The sequence below is a fragment of the Symsagittifera roscoffensis genome, chromosome 2 (genome assembly GCF_963678635.1).
Source record: "Symsagittifera roscoffensis chromosome 2, txSymRosc1.1, whole genome shotgun sequence".
Taxonomy (NCBI): domain Eukaryota; kingdom Metazoa; phylum Xenacoelomorpha; order Acoela; family Convolutidae; genus Symsagittifera; species Symsagittifera roscoffensis.
Genome location: NC_087063.1, coordinates 25,436,786 through 25,452,406, shown reverse-complemented (window position 1 = coordinate 25,452,406; position 15,621 = coordinate 25,436,786). Strand labels below are relative to the sequence as shown.

Genomic DNA, 15,621 nt, shown 5'->3' with positions numbered 1-15,621 from the left:
CTTAGCCTTTTCCATATCTTCCTGTTGGACAAACACTGTAGCATCTTTTCTCTTCTTATTGCTTGACGCAAGATCACCATCCTTTGTTTTATTCAGTTTTTTGGATCGTCTCGATTTCTCGACCTTCTGGCTTTCGTTGAGCTCTTCATTTTTGCGAGAAGTAACTCGGTTCGTTGTCACTAAAACTAATTTTTTCATGTACACATCCAATACCCGATTCTTGTCATAAAAACTTAGCTTTAAATCTTCAGATTTGTTTTCTTTCACCGAGCGGATGCCAGCGCTGACCTTTTGACTCTTGTTTCCTCTGGATTTGATGTTCAGTTTAGGGTCATCATCATCGTGTTTTAAGCGTCTTTGAATGGTTCTCCTGCTAGTCAGAGGAAAATTGCGGAGAAGGTGCCCATTTTGGATCGAAAATTCAGACGAGCTTCGTAAGCCCAGGTAGGCACGAATCATTGGCAGCAGTTCTAACTACAACAGAAGTCGGCTCTCAAAAACAAAACCCATCAACCTGAAAATACTAAAATGATTTAAAACTATCCGTATCGCTTAGCCAAAAAATCTTTCCATCAAAGCTGGCATGGCTAAAATTATAAGCTTGAGCATAACTGACTCTTACCAGCTGGAGCAAAGTTTCAGCAGACGACTTGATACAAAATATAGCTTAAGCGCTTCACTGGCAGAACATACCTCATAAGCGCAAATAAGTCAAGACTGCGATAAAGTTCTTACCAAGAGGCGCATTACGAGGCCAAACTGTGCACTGGATAGGCGCACAATTTTGTGTCTGTATGTTCCTGGATTCCAGTGACAAGTCTTTAAACATGTTAAATTTGGTTGGAACGATCAAAGGAAATGAATGAACAAAAGAAGAACAAATGGCGCGTCCTTGTTGCGGAATCCGCTTACAATTCACAAAATGCACAGTTTGGCCTCGTAATGCGAAAAAAGGCAAAAAATAGCTCTATAAATGCCCAAAAATATGAAACTTCCTATTGAAAAGAATTAGGTCATTTAAACAATCTTATGGCGACTGCTAGATTCGAGCTCCGGAGCTAATGGTTATGAAGAGCGTGCCCCATACTACGCTATCCCGCTCCATTACTGCTCTCAAATATGCTCGATCCCGCCTTACTGGATCATACGTTTCAAACGGGGACCAGCCTACTTGCATGCGTGCCGCTCAGCATGCGGCTATTACCAGAATTAGAATTGAAAAATTAGCGTTCTATTAATTGTTAATTTGTGAAACAGTAGAAGTCCGAGTGATAAAAGAACGAGCCATCAAAACTGTTCGAACTAGTTTAATTTAATGTTACACAGAGGCGAAGCAGAACTTCGCCCCACTTGCGATGCAACTCAAACATAAGAAAACTCGAAAAAAATTAAATGTTGAAAAAAAAACTATGTGAAGCAAAACGTTTGTACGTCTCGATGAAAAACAACAAGGGGACCATCTAAAGTTGGAGGTGCGTTTTTGATATTGAAGGAATTTGCTATTTCGTAATCAATATGAGTTCTTGGTCTAATGCGGAATGTGTAGCCCGCAGATATTATCCATCGCTGCACATTGTAATGTCCACCGGTAACATCTTTAACCGAATAACTGAACCATTGATAGCTTGGTTCGAAAACTAATTGAGTTACGAATAAGAATGATTCGGTAATAAGCGATTAGATACGTTTCACTGAAAAGTAAAATATCAATGTTCCGATTTGATAACGCTTGCAAAACTCAGGCGTCAGCAGTGTTTCATACGAGTACTTTTTGAGTGTTGCTTTAAAAAAATTAAGAATTGAAGCTTGAACCTGCTCATTGATCATCTTTTTCAAATCTGGAAAACTTTCAAATAAAAATTCAATTATCCATATTTTTCAAAAAAAAAAGATTAAAAAATGTTTGTAGGGTTTTCTATACTTTCAATACGAAATTTGGAAGTTCCCAAGAAAGGCATTGAAAGACCAGAATTGTTCAATTCACGTGAAAATTTTGTACCGAAGTTAACTTGATTGTAAATTTAAATCTCTTCGTCTTTTCGTTCTAAGCACGGTTTTAAACAAGGATAGCCGGTTACTGTGCAAGAAGCACAGAATGTTCCGACTGTAGACTTCGAATAACTACGAGAAAAAGCTTTTTTTCATATTAGTGAAGTTTCTTGAGCGTAGGGTGATAAAAAAAAGTCTGATGTAAAACTTTATTTTAGGCATATTTGAAATTCATAGTAATATAGGCAAATTAGACGTTATTTTTTTCTTAGAAAATTGACTAGAAAAACAAAAAAATCTTTTTTTTTGAAGTTATTGATTCACAAAATGGAGCTTAAAACTCTATAAGCTTAAAATTAAGTTTTTAGGGCTTAAATTTGACCTAATTAAGCTGTTGTATGCCTGATCATTCGCTCAAAATATGACGAAAAATCAAAAATTTCAAACCGCTTTTTCTCGACACTGGGAAATATTTCTTTAATGCGGTTCGAATTACAAACGTAATGGCTTTAAAATTATATATCATTCAACCCAATCCGATCATTATTTGTGGTACCTGATTTTTCTAGGAAAACAAAAAAACTAAAACACACCCGAATGCAAAGTTCCTCCCCAGTTTCAATGGTCGGAACAATAAAAAGACGAAATTCACAGATATAAGATAAATATAAGATATAAATAGTTGATTAAGTTACTTATAAGCATATTATAATCTGTGGATCAAAAAATTCACCTTGAGAAAAAAAACTAAGGTTAAAAAGGTGGTCAGAATATTCTGTGGTACTTGAGCAGCAACCGACTACTCTTTTTAAATTAATCTCTCTGCATCAAGAGAGACAGCGTTTAAGTATTTAAAACAACCGAATAAAAATAATCAATTCGACTAACCCGTCGACGTGTTGATATTGATTTCTTTGTATATTCTGGCCACCCTGATTGTTGTTCCGATCGTAACCGTTGTTTGAGTTTCTATCGCCTCTGGTCCTTTGATCTTCAAAATTACCTCGCCCACGGCCTCGTTGCGAAACCCGTTGGCCGTTTGGTCCCCGGTCACCTCCGTAACTTCCCTCGTTAAAATTTCGTTCATTTCTGTATCCTCTTCCTGCTCGTTGTCCGCCTCTTTCGTAAGTTCCCGAACGAGTATCTCCATTACGAACCGAGCTTGGTCCGAGTCGTGTCGATACAGGTGCCATCGGTCGCGGATTCGGATCCGAAAACTCAATGTCCTGGACTGTCATGTCGTCAATTTTGTTTTGAATGATGTCAAAAAGCGACGCCTGTTGAGACGGCGCTTTAAACTTCGCGTCGTCAGGTCCTTCGTCATACTCGGCATCAGAACCTTTTCGTCCGCGCCGACCTCCTCGGCCACCCCTACCACCGCGAGGTCCTCCAAATGGATCGTCGGCAAAGGGATCCGGTGCTGGTGTATTTCCCATTGTTACTGTAGTACCACTGCTAGTAGCACCATTTTGAGGCTCTTTTTTCTTGGAATGGAAAAAATCACTCGAAGGCAATTGAGCTGTAGCTCCACTAGTTAGACCTTTCTGCTCAGTTTTAAGTTGTTTTACAGCCTCTAAATTTTGATCACGAACCGCCCCAAATTTGGCATCGGTTTCAGTTTTCTCAGCACTTTCTTCCTCTTTCGTATCGCCTTTTCCCTGTTTGTCTATTTTCACATTATCAATTGCACGTCCAAAAGGCACAAATTTTGGCGCACCAGTATCACGAATCGCTTTCGTGTTGAAATCTTTGGTGACAACCCACTTTTCATACATCTCCTCAACCCGACCTCCGACAAATTGGACATTAGCCGCTTTTATAAGAACCAAATTATTTCGAACAGTCAAGTCCCCTGTTAAAATAATTTTCGTTCCTGGAGCTGTATCGACGCTTAATAATTTTATCGGTTCGACTTCAATTAAGTGATATGTGTGATACCCATCACTCACCGAAACTTTCAGCATTCGCGGGGCGAAATTGTTTTCTGGACTTACTTTTGGTGCCGCTGTATTTCGCACACTGAGAACCATAAACCCAACAGGTCCTTTTCTGAGAGACGAACTTTTCTTCGAAGAGTCTTCGTTGGAATTCGCCCACGGATGCTCTCTGCTGTCTTTTGATACCACTTCAGTAATTTTCTCATTCAGGACTAACTCGTCGATCAGTATTGATGTTTTATGATCATTTTGAGCTCCTTTCAAGTCATCAAAGATTGAAGGCTTCAAATTGAATGAAGTTTTCAATAATGACAAACTTGGAGGCATTTTATCTGCAAATACAAACAGAATTGACCTACGAACACTCAAAAAAGCCTGATTATGATGAAATTTTGACCGGTGATAGGGCCTCGCCAACGTAACAAGCTTTTTCCATAGGATTAAGAGATATACGCCACTTAAACACAGAAGCGAAGCCGAGCTTCGTACCACTGAAGATGTAAAAATGATCAACAGGAAAACAAAGAAAAAAATTCAAATCTGATTCGAATTGAAATCGAAAGGTTGGGAAAATATCACGAAGCCAAAAAACAATCATTACAATATAGGCTATTTGTTGCAATTAGATGAATAAAGAAATAGATGGAAAATGTGGGGAAATTAAGCCAACATTTTCAACCGGAACCTCGTAGCCAAAAAATTTCAAAAAATGGAGAATTTGGCGTTGTGCCGCATCTTTAGTGATGGTGCCCAACAATCAAATGATTGCGGGTTCCGCGTGTGCAGTGCAACTTACAAGTTGAGCACTTGTAGCATAGCCATAGCTTAGTTATCCTTAAAGAATTCATCTTCGGGTTGCCTCTGGCTGGTTAACTAAAAAAAAAGAAAATTGATAACAAAAAATTGTATTGCAAACATCCACTCTAGGCCAACAAAATACCTTTAAGTGCACCATATTAGTTATTTGAGAGAAAATAGATTCAGCAAATAAATGACAAAACCCCACAAAAAATCAAAAAAGGCAAGGATAGCCGGTTACTGTGCAAACAGCACAGAACTTTCCGACCACAGTCTTACAAAAAAATACAAAACAAGTTGTTTCAAATTAGTGTCGAGAACTTGCATCCAAAACTACAAAATATGAAAACAATATTTTACACAGAGGCGAAGCTGCGCTTCGCAAGCACTTGCAAGAACACGACCAAAAAGCAGCTCTATCAATTGACATAAGAAAAATATAAATAAGCCTCGAATTTGCAAAAACTCGAGACTTAGCAAAACTTGATTTAGCGAAATCTGCGACCCAGCAAATTTGAGTCTCACGCACTAACCATTCAACCACGGATGCTTAAAACCCCCAAGAACTAGCCACCAATAATGCAGCTACATGTGCTAATAAATTGCCAATTCGGTGCGGCAAAAGTAGCATCAAACACAAAATGATACAATTTTGCATGCAAAAAAATGCAAATGATAAAGCCACATTATGTATAAATTATGCATTTCAAAAACTTGCGAGATATATTAAGCTAGAAAATTTCTGAAATCGAGATTGCATTATTGTTATGTTGTTTGCGACAAATAGCTTTCTTCGTTTCACTTCATGAATTAAAAATGCATCAACTGTGTAAATTTATAACTATTCGAATGTCAAAGCACATGTTATCAATAAGCTGTAAAGGTGCAACTAAGTTTCAAAGGTACAAAAAATATATCAAAATATCTTATTGCCAATTAATTCGATTCAGCAAATTCGACGCAGCAAATATTGTTGTTTTAAGTCGCAACAAAAATTGCGACTTAGTCGCCGCAACAATATTTGCGACTTAAGTTGGGAAAAAAAGAAATTTCGTACAATAACACATTGCTTCGCAAGTGTAATGAACCATTAGCCCTAAAATAAGTGCTTGGAAATGAAGCCGACATTAAATAAGCACAAAAAACACGAACGAATGCTAGCAGCAACCTTAAAACATTTACAAACAAAACACAAAACGTAAGTTTTTTCTTTAGTATTCTGAAACTTTAAACCTGAATAGCGTAAAACAAAAAAAAATAACTCTATCTCCAGTAAACTAATTATGTAATTTATTAATTTACTTAGCCGAGTAACTAAAAAAGTCAAAAGAACTATCTTCACTTTTTTCATTTTTAATGAGGGCCTGCGAGGGCGATTGTGAATTTTCGAACTTGCTTTTCCAAGTTCAGTTAACCAGATACATATATTCAACATTTACATAGAAACCATCTACATTTACGATTTCTCATTTTCGCCCTTCTGTTAGCAAATTTGTTTAAGGGAAAAAGTAACCCATTACAATACTAGCTATTCGCAAGGGTAACCAAACAAAAATGAATTGAAAAAGCTAAATTTCCAACAATTGAAAACTCGTCTCCGAAGAAACTTACTGGCGTGTAAGTGTTGCATGCTAAAATGTAGCTTCCTCACAAGAAAAAACACACGAATAACTCTAAATTTTCATTAAAGGATACAGAACCAGTAATTTTGACTAGGAGAAGAAGAAAACGGACTTCTTCACCTCTTCCATGTCCAAATCACCCACTGGGGGAATATTTTTCAATAATTTTGTCAGTCTGTCTTTTCGCCTATCGTCTTTTATAACAGGCAGCAAATTATTAGTCACGAAGTCCGCGAAATTCTCTAATAGCGGCAGTTTATGTAGGTTTATAAACTCTTCGCGACATATTTTGTTCATGTCATCAACATCACACGCATGCGTCCAAAAACAATCATGCACGTGGGCAAAAGTGACTCCTTGTTTGAAACAAGAGCGAGCTGTCAACAACATGTGAGTTGCGTCCAAGCTGTGGATGTAGTTTGGCGGAAAAGCGTTCTTGTGTTTAGCAGCCGCCGGAGTTCTAACTATATTTAACGTCGCCATGTTATTCGTCGGACTGTTGATGAAGTTTTTATTTGACATACGCTTGGTGTAACTTTGAATGACTTGCAGGCCTAAAGGAGTCACCCATTGAACTGGCAACCCGGCCTTGGCAATTTCATTTGCGATTTCTCTGAGCCAGGTTTTGATCTTTCCAGTCGACACAAAAAGATCTCCAATACTCGCGAAGACAAGATTAGTAACATATGAGGTCGCCAGTGACAGTTCCTTCGAATCAAGGGCTTCGGTTTCCTTTAAGCGGGCTCTTATTTGCAAAATGCCTCCATAATAAGTGACGCCATAAACTTGAGTCATCACAGTCTGCTTGACGACCTTTCGGTTAACCAATGGCTCTACCAGTTCCGCAATGTCCCGACAGTCATCCCGCTTTTCTTTCCGGATCTTCTCCAGCACAATATCGCACACGGCTCCGTACACATCTTGAGGGACTTCAGAGGGTAAAACGTTCACGCTTTTGGCACCGCTTACGTCACGTCCCAATGCTGCATAGTGTTGCAACCCGTTGCAGCACCCGTCTTGATGTACCGGCAAATGACATATGAAATCTTCGGGGTTAGCTAACTTGGTCGCTTTCGAAAGTTCACAACAAGCAGCAAGAGCTTGAAAAGGTTCATCTAATGTTGTCCACCATTTCAATCCGGCCAAAGGATTTCGAGCAGAGTCCAGAATTAGAGGCAGATGTGCGTCGATGAAGCCAAGTCGCTCTTCATACGCCATTTTTTTGCATTCTCCTGTCAAATTAGCTAAGTGAAGCTTCAGCCAAGTTAATCCTTTGGGATCAAGAGGTTTCCCCTGAGCAAACAAGAACAGGGCGCGGGTTCAATCGTCACAAATATGGTTGAAAACAGGTGGGATGTCGTAGCATCGTCCTCTGAAGTCAATATTGCTGGGCAACCAAAATGCCTTCTCATCTTTGACTAAATTTGCAATGCTCAGTTGGTACAAAAGCGTCATCCGTAGAGAAAAGTTTTCCCTAATCACCTTTCTCATTAAGCACTGTTTAAGATAAGGATTAAGATCATCTTCCTCAGCCCAGGGTTCGTTTTCAAGGTAGTACTTCTCGCATTCGTCTTCCGACAGTGAAATCTCCAGGTCTAAATTTCCACCTGAGCGAAACAAATGCATTACAACGTCTAAAACATTCTTGTTGATTTTCCAAGGAACCGACGAAAACGTGAACACGCTGTCCAGAAAATTCATCACATCCGAATTGCCCGCCGCAATTTTCCGCTTGAAGTCAGTCATATTGGCAAGAGAAGTGTCATCTCTGCTATCTCTCATGAACATGGCGGGACTTGAAAGGTAGCCGCCGTGATTCTGGCTGACCCAAGGAACTGGGGGTACCAACGAAGGAACTGAAGTGGATAACATCACAACTTTTCCGCGATTCAATTTGCGAACCAACTTGGCAAAATATTCATGAGGAGACAGATGTATGTGCGTATGCATTGAATTTAGGTTTTTCTTGTCACTGAATCCTTTGGGCATAGTTGAGATGTAGCGACAAGAAAAACAGGGTACCATTGTCCAGCCAATGGAACCATTTTTACTCGAGAGGTAAAACAACCCAGCATCTTGAAGCGATTGTTCAGTTTGCTTGCTTAGAAACTTCTCCACAAAGCTGAACGGAAGCTGAAGTTTTTTGAGCATCAAATGAACAAGAAACTGCGAGACATCATGGCACATTTTTTTGGGCCAAGGTTCAGGAAAGGCATGGACGCCGGGACCCAAGTCTGAATTTTTATTCTGCAGTTCGAGCCATAAATCACTAGCCGTCATTTTAGTAGCAACGTTTCGATCATAGAACATTTTAGCATATTGGGGGTAAATTTGTTCAATTTTTTCAATGTACTGAAAATACCGTAGATACTGGTGGTAGTAGCTATTAAACAGATACTGTTCAATTTCTCGATACAACTCATGGAAAGGAACAGAACTATCTTTGCCTCCAACTGAAAATGCGATATTGATCAATTGCTCGATCAAAATTTTCAAATCCAAAACTTGTAGAATTTGAAAAATGTCTTTCGAAATGTCAGTTGAGCTCTTCCTAGAATGAAGCTCTTCTACAATCGCTTTGTAGAGCGCTTCCCTCCACGAGTCTAAAATCGTCTCCAGTTCTACATTCAGAGCCTGGTTGTCGTTTTTTGTTGCCGCACAGCTGGCTGCATTTGTTGACAGCGGTATTGTGGAAGTTTCCAGAGAATCCATGGTGACATTAATTTTGGACTCCCGTCCCAGCTGTCGGTGCATGTTATCTACTAGCTCCTCATGTGAAATTATATCGGACAGGTCAAGTTGAGGGGGAACTTTTTCTGAGTTCAACGGGATGCACCTATCGTCACTTGGCAGCATGCTGTACAAAACTTGGTCAGCACTGAACAAAGAGCCCAATTTATCATCAGTAGGCAACTTGCTCGTGAACTTCTCGTCAAAAACAATCTCGCCACTTTTCTCGTAAATCTCTTGCAGCCGAGGCACAATTTGACCGAAAAATAATTTCAAGTCATTTTTGCTAAACGCACTGATTTCGTGCAGCGTTATGGCGTCAGCCTCCGAAACTACTTTGACAAACTTTTCAAGCGTCACTTTCACTATCACATGGTTTGGCGGTTCCCCAATTTTGTCGAGCAAAATCAAAACAGCCATTAGCAAATCAGTCGTGGGTTTGAATTCCGAGGTGTACATCATTTTAACAGCCCAGTCAGCATACGCGCGTCTAGGGTCACCTCGCGTCACGGCCCGGATGAACTGAGTGATGACGTGATGGAAGTTCGGAGAATCGAAATATGACAAGTCAAACGTCGGATCGATGCTTTTAATCTTCTTCTTAGTATTTCCCAGGGTACTTAAAGCTTTCTGAATACTCGGCAATGCTAGAGGTAACATGTTTGTCATGGCACACGTTTGCAAACCAATTTGAGCTTTCTTGAAAATATTTTCAGTTTTTTTAACCAGCCCCGAGCAATAACTGTAAGTTTTCCTTTGGTGGCTTGAAAAAGCCGTCTCGTTTAGAATGTCTCGTGCTTCATTCAGAATTTTCTCGTCAAACGGCGGCAATCTTTTCAACCTTTTCTGAGCTTCATTGATGGAGATCTTAGCCTTTTCCATATCTTCCTGTTGGACAAACACTGTAGCATCTTTTCTCTTCTTATTGCTTGACGCAAGATCACCATCCTTTGTTTTATTCAGTTTTTTGGATCGTCTCGATTTCTCGACCTTCTGGCTTTCGTTGAGCTCTTCATTTTTGCGAGAAGTAACTCGGTTCGTTGTCACTAAAACTAATTTTTTCATGTACACATCCAATACCCGATTCTTGTCATAAAAACTTAGCTTTAAATCTTCAGATTTGTTTTCTTTCACCGAGCGGATGCCAGCGCTGACCTTTTGACTCTTGTTTCCTCTGGATTTGATGTTCAGTTTAGGGTCATCATCATCGTGTTTTAAGCGTCTTTGAATGGTTCTCCTGCTAGTCAGAGGAAAATTGCGGAGAAGGTGCCCATTTTGGATCGAAAATTCAGACGAGCTTCGTAAGCCCAGGTAGGCACGAATCATTGGCAGCAGTTCTAACTACAACAGAAGTCGGCTCTCAAAAACAAAACCCATCAACCTGAAAATACTAAAATGATTTACAACTATCCGTATCGTTTAGCCAAAAAATCTTTCCATCAAAGCTGGCATGGCTAAAATTATAAGCTTGAGCATAACTGACTCTTACCAGCTGGAGCAAAGTTTCAGCAGACGACTTGATACAAAATATAGCTTAAGCGCTTCACTGGCAGAACATACCTCATAAGCGCAAATAAGTCAAGACTGCGATAAAGTTCTTACCAAGAGGCGCATTACGAGGCCAAACTGTGCACTGGATAGGCGCACAATTTTGTGTCTGTATGTTCCTGGATTCCAGTGACAAGTCTTTAAACATGTTAAATTTGGTTGGAACGATCAAAGGAAATGAATGAACAAAAGAAGAACAAATGGCGCGTCCTTGTTGCGGAATCCGCTTACAATTCACAAAATGCACAGTTTGGCCTCGTAATGCGAAAAAAAGGCAAAAAATAGCTCTATAAATGCCCAAAAATATGAAACTTCCTATTGAAAAGAATTAGGTCATTTAAACAATCTTATGGCGACTGCTAGATTCGAGCTCCGGAGCTAATGGTTATGAAGAGAGTGCCCCATACTACGCTATCCCGCTCCATTACTGCTCTCAAATATGCTCGATCCCGCCTTACTGGATCATACGTTTCAAACGGGGACCAGCCTACTTGCATGCGTGCCGCTCAGCATGCGGCTATTACCAGAATTAGAATTGAAAAATTAGCGTTCTATTAATTGTTAATTTGTGAAACAGTAGAAGTCCGAGTGATAAAAGAACGAGCCATCAAAACTGTTCGAACTAGTTTAATTTAATGTTACACAGAGGCGAAGCAGAACTTCGCCCCACTTGCGATGCAACTCAAACATAAGAAAACTCGAAAAAAATTAAATGTTGAAAAAAAACTATGTGAAGCAAAACGTTTGTACGTCTCGATGAAAAACAACAAGGGGACCATCTAAAGTTGGAGGTGCGTTTTTGATATTGAAGGATTTTGCTATACTGATGCGACAAAAAATGAGATTTCAAACATTGGATTTTGCTCAAAAACTTAGCTGTTTCTCTGCTAAAATATGTGAAAAGAGTGAAAAGTTATGAGAGAATCAATTTTCCCGAGGAGATAACATTTCTCTCTAAAAAGATAAGGACTCGCCGCTTCTGCAGGAGCCATCATCAAAACCATTTCTGTCAACTGGTTTTTTCAAACTATTCATATCAGATTTGATCGTGTAAATTTTAAGAAAATTCCGATATTTTCTAAAAAAAAAACGGTCAAAAATTCATTGAAACGGTGAAAAGGATTTCCAAAATCCATAATCTTTTTCTGCAAAAAGCAGACTGTGGCCGCTTAAGCAGAGATGTTTCTCGATTGAACACAGGTTGTGTTCAACCGGGTTTCTCGATTGAACACAATCTGAGAATTGGCTCGTTAGTTTTTGCGTAAAGTCAAAAGCTTTCCAAAAAACTGTAAAGTTTCAAAACTTCGACTTGCTTAAAGGCAATAACTTTCTTTCATGAACAAACTTGGCGAAGCCAACTACAAATTAAGCTTTTAACAACCAGTCGTTTCGATTAAACCTATGGTATCAAATTTGGCAGAATCAGGATAGTTAGCGAGAAAAGTCCAAGAAACGGTCAACAAATCAATAACTTGACGTTTCTGAGAATCCTAATTTTGTGTCAAAAAATAAGGCGTAGCCTCTTATGCAAATGGGTTTCACGCAATATATAACTTCGATTTACCTCAAAATCTCACATTTGGGAGGCCCGTTCTCGTGAATATTCAAAAATTTTAAAAAACGATCAAAAAATCAAAACTAGACTTCTCCGAGGGCGATAAATTTGTAAAAAAAACTTTGTGAATGGCCGCTAATGCAGGGGAGTTTCCCACTACCTGTTATCGCCATTGAACCCTCAACATCAATTTAAGAGATTAATTTTCGAGAAAAGTCAAAAAGATTCACAAAACGGTCACACACCAAAAATTTGACTATTCCGAGGGCCATAACTTTTTGAGTAAAAAATTTTGGGCTTTTCAAAACCGTTCTATAAATTAAAACGAATAATTTAGATTTGAGAGGTATAGTTTTCGAGTATTCGCCACAGACTTTCGAGGGCTGTAGACAAAGGGGTTAAGTAAAAAGAGACTAGGGGAAAACACACGAGGGAGTAGGCGAATTTTCAAATGACACTTTCTTTGAAAATCAGTAGCAGTTTCTGTGAAAAACTTAAAATTTTTCCAAAGAGTTTGGAAAACTTTCAACTTTTAAAAATGCAACAAACCGACAAGTAAGCAAAAAAACTAACTTAAGGATTGTGTTTTTTTTTTAAACGACCCAAAATTCGGTCATTAAGCCGATAAATAATAGGCCGAAATAATTTGGGCCGAAAAAATTTTTAAGCCGAACAGAAAAACAGCGAAATACAAAGTCAGGCTAGTAAAACTACAATTTGTAGGACTGAATCAACACTGAACGCATCATTAAAGAAAAATGCGCAGAGCAAAAAAAAAACGATAAATTTAGTTTTCGAGAAAAAGCGAAAAGAATCACAAAACGGTCATAAATCAAAAATTTGACTATTCTGAGGGCCATAACTTTGTGCAAATAAAACTTGGCAATAGCCACTTAGGCAGGACAGCTTTGCAAAACAGCTCAATTTATGGAAACCCAAAAACTCATATTTGAGAGGGGTAGTTTTCGAGAAAATTAAAGAAATCAAAAAATATGGTTCAAATATTCCCCCAGATTTTTCGAAGGCTATAGACAAAAGGGTCAAGTGAAAAAGACGGTCTTTCAATTGATATCATTTTTTTGAAATCACAATTTTCTGAGAACAACTAAAATTTTCAATGCAAAATGAAAAAAAAAAAATTTCAACAAAACGATTGGTAAAACATGCAGAGGAGACTGCTAAAAAGTGTTGATATAGAAACGGTCCAAAATTGGTTCAAAAACCGATAAAAAATCAGCCGAAACAACTTAGGCCGAGTAATTTTTTTTTAACAAAACAAAAAAATAGAAGGAAATACGAAGTCAAGTTAAATAAAATAACGAAGGCGTAAATCAAACACTAAAAACAACAGTAAAAAAATGCGCGCAAAAAAAAACAAAATAAATCCAAGATGCGACAACTCGAAAAAATTTATTTTCTAGTTTGATAACGCTTGTTAAGCGCAACCGTAAAAATTGTTCTGATGCTAGTGTGCCTTGTGTTCATTGTTGAAATTAATTTGTGATTTCCTCCAGTCCTTTTAACGTCCATCAACTACTACTACTAATGCGTTTATTGTCCGTTTTCCCATTGTGGCGGCATTAGACATTCGGAAAATACGCAAGCAAGGGTATATTTGGATAGCTTCCCAAATTCCAGCATTCAAATGAAGACATTCTTAACAGCACTCAAGCTATTTGATTGAAGCTAATACGTTTCTCCATACCGATCGATCAAGGCAATTCGTAGGTTTAAAACTTGAACTAATCAGGTCCCGTTTGAAACAATCGATTAAGCATTTTTAGGTCTCCCTGCTGGTCTTTTCCCTGGGACTGAAACACAGTCAGTCGATTTGAGCGCATGGCTATTTTCTTCGTTGAACATGAACAAACCATCGTAGCGTAGCGGAGTCCGAACTTGTAGCTTGCCCAGATCAACAAGACCTGTCATTTTAATTACTGCTCCGTTGGTAATTCTGTCTTAACACGTGACTCTTGTAATCCGACACAAAGCTTTCTTATCAGAACTCTAAGGAGAGCTGGATATCACTTTGATCTGTGCCCAGGTTTCAGAGCAGTAGATCGACCGTCCGGAGGCAAGCTCCGTAGATATGACACCTTGTAATGAAGTCAAAATCTTTATTCAGCAGCAGAGGCGCAACCTGCCGCAACTTTGTCCAGAAAGGTGCTTAGTCTGAGCGATGATGCAAGTATTGCAACGCTTTAACCGGAAATCATGTCAACTAGATGGCAGAATTCTTTGACCGTGTCGAGGATTTCAGATTGATTGATCCGTGTAGCAGAATTCGATTTGAGCGATAATTGGAAGGTTTATTGCATCTTGGAAAAACATAATTAGTAATTTGTTTAGATATTTTGTTCAGACCAATGCATTTTAAAGCACCCATTGATTACAAGAATTGCAGCGTATTGAGTTGTTGCCAACCCATTTTAAACAAGCGCATGGAAAAACTCCAGTTTATTCAGGTGTTCATTTTTAGACTGAAATTAAGCCTTTGTCTTATCCAAATTAACTTTTAAGCTCGTTTTATAAAGCCTTGTTCCAAGTATTGAAATTCTCATCGTACAAGGCTTCTGTTTCAGCACATATCACAACGGCATTCGCGTTTAGCAGACCCCGGTACCGTGGAAAGAAAGTTTCTCGTAGCCTTTTCCATTACATTTATAGAAACCTCCTGGATAGTTAATTCGTCCAATGGGTCAGCCACTGTGGGGATATCTTCCATTTCAAATAGACTTGTCTCATTTAAAAGATTCCAGAAGTAGCTTTGCCACTGCGAGAGAACATCTTGGTACGAAGTCAGGAGTTTTTCACATTTATTTAATTTTCCTCCATCCACACCCTTTTGATCATTTTTCGTTTGCTTGGCAAGGCGGAACATTTTGAGTCATGTGTCAAACTTCGAGCAACCTTGACACCATTTATGGTTTGAATTTTTTTTTGCGGTCCGTCCAAACGTTTTTGTTGTCTGCAAAAGTGAATAACAATTCTGGTCTATAACTACTGCGATTATACTTGTTAGCTAGGTAATATGGTGGTGTTATTTTTCAGTCTTCAAACACTCAGGGCTTTTTCGGAGGTTGTCAGACATGTTAAGGCTATTCTACTATTCAGACATAAAGCTGTACAGGTAGGAAACTGTAATTTAATATGACGCTCTTTAAAACAAACGTTTGTAAACGATTTCTTCTTAGCATGCAACTTTCTTTACGCAATCACCAACATGATTTCCTGATGCTATACCACAGAAGTCACTGGTATTAACAGAACTCGTCGAATTAGGACAAACCCTGAAGTTACCAGAGCCTGTAAACAGTCTGAATTGCTTTTTGTAGGAAGAACGTGATGTAAGCTTTTAAATGGAAGCGGATAGCCGGTTACTGTGCAAATAGCACAGAATATTACGACAATAGTCTTAACAAAAACACATTTTTTTTCAAAT

At 38.7% G+C, this 15,621-nt stretch overlaps 2 protein-coding genes across 2 annotated transcripts in view; both read right to left on the bottom strand.

The window, feature by feature from the left end:
• LOC134840456 (proteasome subunit beta type-7-like) overlaps positions 1-15,621 on the bottom strand; it is a 287,503-nt gene that overhangs the window by 212,859 nt on the left and 59,023 nt on the right. The window lies entirely within an intron of this gene.
• LOC134839230 (DNA-directed RNA polymerase, mitochondrial-like) lies at positions 6,393-8,707 on the bottom strand. The gene has a single exon (XM_063854710.1). It carries the CDS (start codon positions 7,562-7,564, stop codon positions 6,437-6,439), a length of 1,128 nt encoding a protein of 375 aa, XP_063710780.1. The 5' UTR covers positions 7,565-8,707; the 3' UTR covers positions 6,393-6,436.

What these genes read in the sequence shown, in the direction of transcription:
- LOC134839230 (XM_063854710.1), bottom strand. Translation starts at nt 7,564, where the DNA reads ATGGCGTATGAAGAGCGACTTGGCTTCATCGACGCACATCTGCCTCTA.